Consider the following 9765-nt stretch of genomic DNA (forward strand, 5'->3'; position numbering starts at 1 on the left):
TCGTGATTAGCTCAAATATTCAAAGAGCAACTGATGATAGATAAAAGAGAGGGGGCTCCAACTGTTAAGCAATCTGAAATTGTAAGATAGCTTAAGTAGTCAGAAACCAATCTTGATATCGAATTTAAACCCACCGGTTTGATTGAACCGAACAGCAATAGAAGTCCGGCTATCTGAACCAAAACAATACGACAAACCAGTAGAATTTCAAAGGAAATCTTGTTCGTTGAAGACATGATAAAGAGCCGTAATAAAACAAAGTTCTGGAGACAAGAGAAAAAACCAGGATACTAGTCCAAAAAACCCAAAAGATGAAAGAGAGAGAGACGAACGAAGCCAGTTTCAACTACTACTATTACTATTTGGGCACTTAGTCGACCTCTTCCATCTTGCTTCCTTCAGCTTCAGCGTCATCTTCAAGTGGTGGCATGTCAGCATCAGCTTCAGTCTCACCTGCATCATCGTCAATGCTGAGTCCAAGCTTAAGCATCCTGTGGATTCTGCTTCCAAAGGTGTTGGGCTCATCAAGGCTAAAACCAGAGGTGAGAAGAGCAGTCTCGAAGAGAAGAAGGACGAGATCCTTGACAGACTTGTCATTCTTGTCTGCATCCGCTCTCTTCCTCAACTCATCCATGATCGAGTTCTCTGGGTTGATTTCCATTGTCTTCTTGGAAGACATGTACCCAGCCATGCTGCTGTCTCTCAAGGCCTGAGCCTTCATGATTCTCTCCATGTTAGCAGTCCAGCCGTACTCCCCGGTGACAAGACAGCAGGGTGAGTCGACAACACGGTCAGAGACAATGACCTTCTCAACCTTGTCCCCCAAAACCTCCTTCATCACCTTGCACAGACCCTCGAACTTCTCCTTGAGTTCTTCCTTCTTTTTCTTCTCGTCCTCTGTTTCCTCAAGCTTCAAACCTTCCTTGGTGGCAGAGACCAGTTTCTTTCCCTCAAACTCCTTGAGCTGACCAATGGCGTACTCATCAATGGCGTCAACCATGTAAATGACCTCGTATCCCTTCTTCTTTAGCTTCTCAAGGAAGGGAGAGTTCTCAACAGCCTTCTTGCTCTCACCAGTGATGTAGTAGATGTCGTTCTGTCCTTCCTTCATCCTGGTCACGTAGTCCTTAAGACTGGTCAACTCATCACCGCTCTTAGTGGAGTGGTAACGGAGCAACTCAGCAATCTTGGTCCTGTTCTGAGAGTCCTCGTGGATACCCAACTTCAAGTTCTTGGAGAAAGCCTCATAAAACTTGTTGTAGTCTTCCTTGTTCTCAGCAATCTCAAAGAAGAGCTCGATGCACTTCTTCACCAGGTTCTTGCGGATGACCTTGAGGATCTTGTTCTGCTGAAGAGTTTCTCTGGAGATGTTGAGAGGAAGGTCCTCAGAGTCAACAATACCTTTGACAAATCCAAGGTATTCAGGAATGATCTCTTCACAGTTGTCCATGATAAAGACACGGCGGACGTAAAGCTTGATGTTGTTGGGCTTCTTCTTAGTGTCAAAGAGGTCGAATGGGGCCCTCTTGGGAACAAAGAGAACAGCCTTGAACTCAAGCTGTCCCTCGACAGAGAAGTGCTTGACAGCCAAATGCTCCTCCCAGTCATTGCTGAGACTCTTGTAGAAGGCAGCATATTCCTCCTTGTTGATTTCATCGGGTTTCCTCATCCAGATAGGCTTCTGCTTGTTCATGAGATCAAACTCGTGGGACACCTCCTTGATCTTCTTCTTTTTCTTCTCCTCCTTTTCTTTCTCCTCATCCACTTCCTCAACCTTTCCTTCCTCGTCTTTCTTCTCTTCCTCTTCTTCATCATCAGAGATCTCCTTCTCGATGGTCTTCTCAACCCAAAGAGAGATCGGGTAGCTGATGAACTCAGAGTGCTTCTTGACCAAATCCTTAAGACGGCGCTCTTCAAGGTACTCCAACTGGTCTTCCTTGAGGTAAAGGGTCATCTTGGTACCCCTACCAAGGACCTCACCAGAGGTATCCCTGGTAACGGTGAAGGATCCTCCAGCCTGGGACTCCCACACATACTGCTCATCATCATTGTGCTTGGTGACGACAACAACCTTGTCAGCAACCAAGTAGGCAGAGTAGAAACCAACACCAAACTGACCAATCATGCTGACATCAGCACCAGCAGCCAATGCCTCCATGAACTCCTTGGTTCCAGACCTGGCTATTGTACCCAGGTTGTTGACCAAATCTGTACAAAGGAAAAAGGTAAACGCACACATCAACACTAATACACGTAAGGGAAACAAATAAAAGAGAATCTATTCTACTGCACAAAAGAAAACTTACCAGCCTTGGTCATGCCAACACCACTGTCGATAATGGTCAAGGTGTTGTTGGTCTTGTCCGGGATGATGTGAATGAAGAGTTCAGGCTGACCATCGAGCTTGCTCTTGTCAGTCAAAGACTCGAATCTAATCTTGTCCAAAGCCTATTCACCACAAACAAACAAGAGAGATTGTTAGGTCTGGCATATATGATTAAAACAAACATAATAAAAAGATCAGATCAAAGACTCACAAACAATATTGATAAGATGAGGTTTAAGACCTAAAAACAATTCCTATTCTTCTTAATTAAATCTTCCAAGATAGAAGCAAAGCAAAACCTAAACCTAGAACAGCAACCAAACCAAGCATAGATCGACCGAATAAATAAACTAATAATCAACAATCTACCTAACTTTCAACAGATTAACAACCTTAAAATCCTCATCATATCTACTTCATCTAGTGAAATCGAAACCCTAAATAAATAAGATTCACCATTCAACAACAAAGAAACTTAATTAGTAAACCTAATAAAGAGAGAGAGAGAGAGGGGAAAAGAGGGACGCACATCGGAAGAGTTACTGATGAGCTCACGAAGGAAGATCTCCTTGTTGCTGTAGAAAGTGTTGATGATAAGGGAGAGAAGCTGATTGATCTCAGCCTGGAAGGCAAACGTCTCTGTGTCCGACGACATCACGATCTCTACTAGAGCTGAGATTTTTTTACGCTTTGAGAACAGAGAACAACCGAGGAAGACGAAACTTTAGGATTTTCTAATCTCAAAGGGCTGCGCTTATTGAAGGATGAAGAGGTTTTATATATGGTGGCTAACTTTGGGGTTTCTAGATCCTTCTCCCATCAAAACTGGAAAAACAAAAAAAAAAAGAAAAGAAAAAGGAAAATAAAAAAATAAATGTAAAAGCCTTACTCACGCGCTATTGTAGCGCGAGTTAGATCATAAACGGGCTTTGAATGATGGGCCCACAGGTGATCAGGGTAGATTTTTTTTTAACATTGGTAAATTAATTAATCCCAAACGGGCTTTGAATGATGGGCCAAGAAGATTACACGGTTACAAAATAGAAAGGCCCAAATCGGAACTCACCAGAAACTGAGATCTCAGTTTCAGAGATTGGAGAGTTCTCTTGTATCCGATTTGATTGTTTCATTTGAGTTACTTCCTCACGAATCAAGCATATTGCTACTTCTTTTAGACAGCCTTTTTCTGATTTTCCTTGATGTGTCCTGCTGTAATTGTGGTTCAGGAAGTTAATGCGATGAACCACAATTGACTGTACGTCTTTGTCTTTCATCGAAATGCTCCTATAGAAGACAAGATTGAATGTACGTCTCTGATCTTCAAAATTTAATCCAAGAAACCATCTATAACAAATTATTATGCCATGTTCACATACTACATAGAATCCATGAAAGTTCATTAGTAGTTACCGGGAACATTGTTCTGCAGTTTCGTTTAATTCAGCTATATGATCTTAAGCAGCAAGGTTTCAATCGAAAGGCAGGAGGTGAAACAAATGGTGGTGGCTACTCTTGCTGAGTCCGGCATGAACCTGTCAGACGAAATCATAGAGAGTCTAATTGACAAGGTGTGGTTCCTTGCTTTTCCCTGCTTGATACTATATTCTTGTTCCACTCTAGTATAACCAACTCAAGATAACAGTTGCGAATAAAGTAAAGAATAATTTCTGAGTTTCTTCTTTGGCAGACGTTTGAGGAGGCTGACACAAAACAGGACGGGAAGATCGACAAGGAAGAGTGGAGGACCCTTGTTCTTAGGCATCCTTCTCTTCTAAAGAACATGACTCTCCAGTATCTCAAGTGAGTTCCTGAACCAATCCATTTTTCCAATGTTTCTAAATCACAGTATTGTTAACACTGATTTCTCATATTACGTACAGGGAAGGGATATCACGACTACATTTCCGAGCTTTGTGTTCCACTCAGTAAAAAAAAAAAAAAAAAAAAAGTAGCATATTAGCAGAGCAAACTATTTTGGGAATTGTGTTTGTTTTCTCTTATCATGTCTATTTGTTTCAATTTACCTGAACATTTTTCAAGACGTTGTTGTGACTTCTCTGAGAAAAAAAAGAGCCATTATGTTTTCTCCTAGCATATGTAGTAGTATATATGTACTACTAACATTTTGTTTAAGATTAGACGTGTGAAAGATATTATGATATGAAGTATTTTAGTAGCTAAAACATTCAAAGAGCAAACTGATGATAGACCAAGTAATAATCTTGAAATCGAAATTGAAGACCACCGATTTGATCGAACCAACCGAACAAAGAATAGGAAGCTAATGGAGGTAGAGAGAGAAGCCATGGAAGAGACTTTGTGGGCTTTTTATATCCAACATCTTTTGTGGTAATTAAATATTATTCCAGATGTCCAGAGATTTAGTAAACTGATGAAATGTTAAAGAGTAGTTAAACTGGCAGGACATTGACAATTAACATAGAAGAGCATATATAAGAATCCTTTGTTCTCTGTTCTGAATGGTTTTGCTTGGATTTTACAAAGAAACGTGAAGCAAACACGCAAACACTTAAGCAAGACCATGCAAGTTCATTGTCACAATTAAAAAAGTTGTATCAGAGAAGCTAAAAAAAATATGATGGCAATTTATGCGTGATTCCTCTCAGCTTCTTCTGCGTTTGATTCATTCGGAAGATAACCACTGGGGTTGCATGTGTTTCCGTGCTGGGCTCAGATTCTCCTGATGAAGATTGGTCAGCAACTGTTTCTTCTTCTGGGGCTTGCATCTCCACCTCTTCCTTTTCAAAATACCTATCTACTTCTTGCCTGAGCTTTAGGATCATTTGTTCAACTTCTTCTGGATCATCGGGTATATCGAAATCCGACGATGAATCTTGCCCCTTCTTTTTCTCATTCCTTTTCTCAAGATAGAGCTGTCTCATCAAGGGTCTGTCCCTCTTCATACTCTCATCCTCTAAGGCACGACTGTATGTTTCAGGATCTCGCTGCTCTTCTTCATAATTATCCATGTATCTTTAATCCTGTACGTATCTGACAAGAGACAGTAGAAGATTATATATAAGTTCCTGTGTTCCGATTAGATGTATCTTTTTATATCTGACTCTTTAGGGTTTCTTTTTTTAAAGCTTTTGAGAACAGAACCACCGAGGAAGACGAAACTTTAGGATTTTTCTGGCTGCTTACTGAAGGAAGAACAGAGGTTTTAATATAGTGGCTAACTTTATAGGGTTATATATATAATCGGCTTCTCCCATCAAAACTGGAAAAAAGAACAAAAAGAAAAAGGAAAAAAAGAAAAAAGGAAAAATAAAAAATAAATGTAAAGCCTCACTCACGGGCTTTGGATGATGGGCCAAGAAGGTTACAAAAATAGAAAGGCCCAAATCGGAACACACCAGAAACTGAGAGATCTGAAACAGGCGGGTACACCGGAGACGCAATCCTCACCTATTAGATGGATCCGACGCTAAACAAAGACGATTCCTTTGCAAGTTACGACCTCAACATCAAACCTTTGACCGGAGTTAGCGAATCCCGCCGCAAGCCTTCGTATCTAATCGTCACCTATTAGATCGATAAGGAAGAGAGGAGGACGCTGGTGGCTCTCCAGTATCTCAAGTGAGTTCCTGAACCAATCCATTTTTCCAATGTATCTAAATCACAGTATTGTTAACACTGATCTCTCTCATATTACGTACAGGGATATCACGACTACATTTCCAAGCTTTGTGTTCCACTCAGCGGTGAAAGATACCTGAGAAAAAAAAAAAAAAAAAAAAACAAATAGTAGCATATATTAGCAGAGCAGAGTATTTGGGAATTTTGTTTGTTTTCTCTTATCATGTCTACTTGTTATGCTACGTGCTTTTTTGTTTAGCCTTTGATAAGCAGTTTTGGAAACGTGTGTGGTGCAGATTTTATAGGTCTGTTATGCTATGTGCTGTATTTTGTTTTAAGTATTGTGTTTAGCCTTTGATAAGTAGTTTTGGAACCGTTTGTTCAGTTTTGTTAGTGCAGATTTTGTAGGTCTGAGAGTGTCTTGTGTTTAGCTATCAGGAATCTTCCTTTGTTTCGCTTATGAAGAAGTTCTTGTTCTTTTGTTGATTTTGCAATGTACCTCTGAATTTGATGAATCCAGGGTTTCAAAGGGAGTTAGAGATATTCCGGGGAGCCTGCAGTCAGCTACCAGCAGTATGCCATCAGGAAAAGCACTCATGTATTTCTGGTTTATTTCTCGCAAGTGGTGTATTCTTCATCTTCATTGCCTTCACAATGTTTCTTCCAGTCATGGTGCTTATGCCACAGAAATTTGCCATTTGTTTCACCATTGGATGTGGATTCATCATTGGATCTTTCTTCGCACTTCGTGGCCCACAAAATCAGCTTGCACACATGTCATCGATGGAGGTATGCTACACTATTATGTATTGAGTCTCATGCCTTAAATCCCCAAGAGTGGATTCTTTCCTCTCTTATTAATATATCTTTCTCTACTTCTCCAGAGGCTTCCTTCAACCCTAGGTTTCATTGCCACCATGGTTGGTACCATATACGTATCAGTGGTTCTCCACAGCTACATCCTCTCAGTGCTCTTCTCTGTGTTACAGGTACTTAAACATTTCATCTTCCGACCCTTACGATATTCCCTTTTTGTCTGAGTTGAAGTTTTTGAAAATGAGATTTTCCTATGAGCAAATATATATTTTCAAAATTGGACCTCATCTAAGTATTCGAGATCATATAGTAACCTCATTGCTGAATCGGTCTTGAGAGTTGAGATGGAACCTTTTGAACCTCCCCCAGTTTAGCAACAAGCATTAGCTGTTTAACAAGTGTCAATGCTTATCTGGTTCTTCACCCGTTATATATATATGGACTGTATAAAAGATACTTGCATAGGTCTAAGAACTTAACTCCGCACATTCTTCTGAGTTCTGAATCTCGTAATTCTGATATCTATTTCTCTGTGCTAATGGACAGGTTCTTGCGCTGATTTACTATTGTATATCCTACTTCCCTGGTGGATCATCCGGCATGAGGTTCCTCAGTTCTGCTCTCACCTCATCTGTGCTAAGAGTATTCGGGAGATGAGCTTGCACGGCCAATTTGTGAGAAAGAACAATACTTTACTTGTTGGTGTACAAAGAAAGATGTCAGAGTTTTTTCCGTATGCTCTTTAACATAGGTTCGATGAAAAAATACTTTAAAAAGACAAATGATCTTGAAGTAGATGTTGAATGAAGAACCCAAGTGATGTTATAATTATCTTCTTATTTCAATTTTGATTACAGTTGATTTCCCAAACCAAAATGGAGGCCTTGGAGACCCTGAACTGCTTGCGGGACAGATAGTTTGTATGCTCTCAGCTTCTTTTCCATTTCTTTCAGCTTCCATGTCCTCTTTTTTTGTTCAGTTATATGATTTGAAGGTAAGCTATTTCTCTAGTTGATGCTCCCTCTTAACAGGAATGCAAATCTTACATCTGGATATTGATCATTTGAATCGTTTGGGTGCAGTTAGCGTGAGTGAGATAGAGGCTCTCTATGAGCTGTTTAAAAAAATCAAACCAGCAGTGCTGTGATTGACGATGGGCTAATAAACAAGGTATGAAGGAATCATATGTCTGTTATGCCACTCACGAATCAAGCATATTGCTACTTCTTTTAGACAGCCTTTTCTGATTTTCCTTGGATGTATCCTGTTGTAATTGTGGTTCAGGAAGTTATACAAAGTGTATTGACACTACCAATTACAGGTACTCGATTTATTAGACACGAAGTAGCATAATGGAATACTGGGGTTCGAGGAGTTTGCTCGTGCTCTCTCTGTCTTTCATCGAAATGCTCCTACGGAAGACAAGATTGACTGTGCGTCTCTGATCTTCAAAATTTAACCCAAGAAACCATCTATAACAAATTACTATGCGATGTTCACATACTACATAGAATCCATGAAAGTTCATTAGTAGTTACCGGGAACATTGTTCTGCAGTTTCGTTTAATTCAGCTATATGATCTTAAGCAGCAAGGTTTCAATCGAAAGGCAGGAGGTGAAACAAATGGTGGTGGCTACTCTTGCTGAGTCCGGCATGAATCTGTCAGATGAAATCATAGAGAGTATAATTGACAAGGTGTGGTTCCTTGCTTTCCCTGCATGATACTATTTTCTTGCTCCACTGTAGTATAACCAACCTAAGATAACAGTTGCGAATAAAGTAAAGAATAATTTCTGAGTTTCTTCTTTGGCAGACGTTTGAGGAGGCTGACACAAAACAGGATGGAAAGATCGATAAGGAAGAGTGGAGGATCCTTGTTCTTAGGCATCCTTCTCTTCTAAGGAACATGACTCGCCAGTATCTCAAGTGAGTTATTGAACCAATGCATGTCTTCCAATGTTTGTTTCTGCATCACAGTATTGTTAACATTGACCTCTCATATTACGTACAGGGATATCACGACTGCATTACCGAGCTCTGTGTTGCACTTGGAGGTGGTAGATACCTGAGAAAAATAATAGCATATTAGCAGAGCAGACTATTTGGGAATTGTGCCTGTTCTCTTATCATGTTTATTTGTTTCAATTTCTCTGAACATTTTCAAGATTTTGTTGTTTACTTGTGTAGAGAAAAAAGTAAAACAAATATGTATTTTCTTGTTCATGGTTTTGGCTTATGTTTTCTCCTATAGACTACTAATTTCTGTTCATGATTAGACTACTAATTTCTGTTCATGATTAGTCGTGTGAAGTACTAATGTATTAGCTAAAATATTCAAAGAGCAAACTGATGATAGAGAATAGAGAGGGGGCTTCCAAGCAATCTGAATTGTGAGAGAGGTCAAGTATTCAGAAATCAATCTTGATATCGAAATTAAACCCCACCGGATTGATGGACCCGAACAACAATCCAAGTTTGAAGCAAAATAATACGACAAAACAAGTAGAATTTCAAAGGAAACCTTGTTCGTTGGGGACATGATAAAGAGTCGTAATAAAACAAAGTTCAGGAGACCGAGAAAAAAAACCAGAAAACTAGTCGAAAAAAAACCCAAATGAGAGCTGACGATAGAGAAAGAGACGAACGAAGCCAGTTTCAACCACTACTATTAATTTCCTAAACTAATGAATGTTAAAGAGTAGTTAAACTGGCAGGACATTGACAATTAACATAGCAGAGCATATAAGAATCCTTTGTTCTCTGTTCTGTTCTGAATGGTTTTGCTCGGAGTTACAAAGAAACGTGAAGCAAACACGCAAACACTTAAGCAAGACCATGCAAGTTCATTGTCACAATTAAGTAAAAAAAGTAGTATCAGATAAGCTTGAAAATATGATGGCAATTTACGGGTGATTCCCCTCAGCTTCTTCTGCGTTTGATTCATTCGGAAGATAACCACTGGGGGTTGCATGTGTTTCCGTGCTCGGCTCGGATTCTCCTGATGAAGATTGGTCAACACCTG

At 39.8% G+C, this 9765-nt stretch overlaps 3 protein-coding genes and 1 pseudogene across 9 annotated transcripts; 3 read left to right on the top strand and 1 right to left on the bottom strand.

The window, feature by feature from the left end:
• Nucleotides 1-187: 187 nt before the first annotated feature.
• Nucleotides 188-3433, bottom strand: LOC104722291 (heat shock protein 90-2-like). The gene is made up of 3 exons (XM_087473990.1): nucleotides 2856-3433; nucleotides 2307-2448; nucleotides 188-2208 (listed from the first exon to the last, which is right to left on the bottom strand). Exons 1-3 carry the CDS (start codon nucleotides 2979-2981, stop codon nucleotides 371-373), a joined length of 2106 nt encoding a protein of 701 aa, XP_087330116.1. The 5' UTR covers nucleotides 2982-3433; the 3' UTR covers nucleotides 188-370.
• Nucleotides 3394-4417, top strand: LOC104722292 (calcineurin B-like protein 3). 3 transcript variants are annotated; one of them, XM_087473998.1, is made up of 4 exons: nucleotides 3394-3631; nucleotides 3756-3894; nucleotides 4014-4126; nucleotides 4207-4417. In XM_087473998.1, the coding sequence occupies exons 2-4, from the start codon at nucleotides 3775-3777 to the stop codon at nucleotides 4253-4255; spliced, it is 282 nt and encodes a 93-aa protein (XP_087330124.1). In that variant the 5' UTR covers nucleotides 3394-3631; nucleotides 3756-3774; the 3' UTR covers nucleotides 4256-4417. The 3 variants fall into 3 exon arrangements, with proteins under 3 accessions (XP_087330124.1, XP_087330123.1, XP_087330122.1); XM_087473997.1 differs by having other exon boundaries at nucleotides 3435-3631; nucleotides 3789-3894; XM_087473996.1 differs by lacking the exon at nucleotides 3394-3631 and having other exon boundaries at nucleotides 3673-3894.
• A 1345-nt stretch (nucleotides 4418-5762) lies between these two features.
• On the top strand, nucleotides 5763-7492 carry LOC147933716 (protein transport protein sft2-like; annotated as a pseudogene). The gene is made up of 5 exons (XR_015571316.1): nucleotides 5763-5857; nucleotides 6009-6051; nucleotides 6358-6715; nucleotides 6811-6915; nucleotides 7289-7492. The product of XR_015571316.1 is annotated as a protein transport protein sft2-like (transcript).
• A 101-nt stretch (nucleotides 7493-7593) lies between these two features.
• On the top strand, nucleotides 7594-8991 carry LOC104727731 (calcineurin B-like protein 3). Of its 4 annotated transcripts, none has more exons than XM_087473992.1 (6): nucleotides 7594-7736; nucleotides 7825-7912; nucleotides 8064-8175; nucleotides 8300-8438; nucleotides 8557-8669; nucleotides 8755-8991. In XM_087473992.1, exons 4-6 carry the CDS (start codon nucleotides 8319-8321, stop codon nucleotides 8810-8812), a joined length of 291 nt encoding a protein of 96 aa, XP_087330118.1. In that variant the 5' UTR covers nucleotides 7594-7736; nucleotides 7825-7912; nucleotides 8064-8175; nucleotides 8300-8318; the 3' UTR covers nucleotides 8813-8991. The 4 variants fall into 4 exon arrangements, with proteins under 4 accessions (XP_087330118.1, XP_087330120.1, XP_087330119.1 ...); XM_087473994.1 differs by having other exon boundaries at nucleotides 8333-8438; XM_087473993.1 differs by having other exon boundaries at nucleotides 7684-7736; nucleotides 8027-8175; nucleotides 8333-8438.
• Nucleotides 8992-9765: the final 774 nt, after the last annotated feature.

The sequence above is a fragment of the Camelina sativa genome, chromosome 11 (assembly GCF_030686135.1).
Source record: "Camelina sativa cultivar CO46 ecotype springtype chromosome 11, ASM3068613v1".
Lineage (NCBI taxonomy): Eukaryota > Viridiplantae > Streptophyta > Magnoliopsida > Brassicales > Brassicaceae > Camelina > Camelina sativa.

What these genes read in the sequence shown, in the direction of transcription:
- LOC104722291 (XM_087473990.1), bottom strand. Translation starts at nt 2,981, where the DNA reads ATGTCGTCGGACACAGAGACGTTTGCCTTCCAGGCTGAGATCAATCAG. An exon ending in TCATCAGTAACTCTTCCGAT is followed by an intron (nt 2,449 to 2,855) that starts GTGCGTCCCTCT and finishes TGTGGTGAATAG; the next exon opens with GCTTTGGACAAGATTAGATT. An exon ending in TGTTGGCATGACCAAGGCTG is followed by an intron (nt 2,209 to 2,306) that starts GTAAGTTTTCTT and finishes TCCTTTGTACAG; the next exon opens with ATTTGGTCAACAACCTGGGT.
- LOC104722292 (XM_087473998.1), top strand. Translation starts at nt 3,775, where the DNA reads ATGATCTTAAGCAGCAAGGTTTCAATCGAAAGGCAGGAGGTGAAACAA. An exon ending in TAGAGAGTCTAATTGACAAG is followed by an intron (nt 3,895 to 4,013) that starts GTGTGGTTCCTT and finishes CTTCTTTGGCAG; the next exon opens with ACGTTTGAGGAGGCTGACAC. An exon ending in ATGACTCTCCAGTATCTCAA is followed by an intron (nt 4,127 to 4,206) that starts GTGAGTTCCTGA and finishes TATTACGTACAG; the next exon opens with GGAAGGGATATCACGACTAC.
- LOC104727731 (XM_087473992.1), top strand. Translation starts at nt 8,319, where the DNA reads ATGATCTTAAGCAGCAAGGTTTCAATCGAAAGGCAGGAGGTGAAACAA. An exon ending in TAGAGAGTATAATTGACAAG is followed by an intron (nt 8,439 to 8,556) that starts GTGTGGTTCCTT and finishes CTTCTTTGGCAG; the next exon opens with ACGTTTGAGGAGGCTGACAC. An exon ending in ATGACTCGCCAGTATCTCAA is followed by an intron (nt 8,670 to 8,754) that starts GTGAGTTATTGA and finishes TATTACGTACAG; the next exon opens with GGATATCACGACTGCATTAC.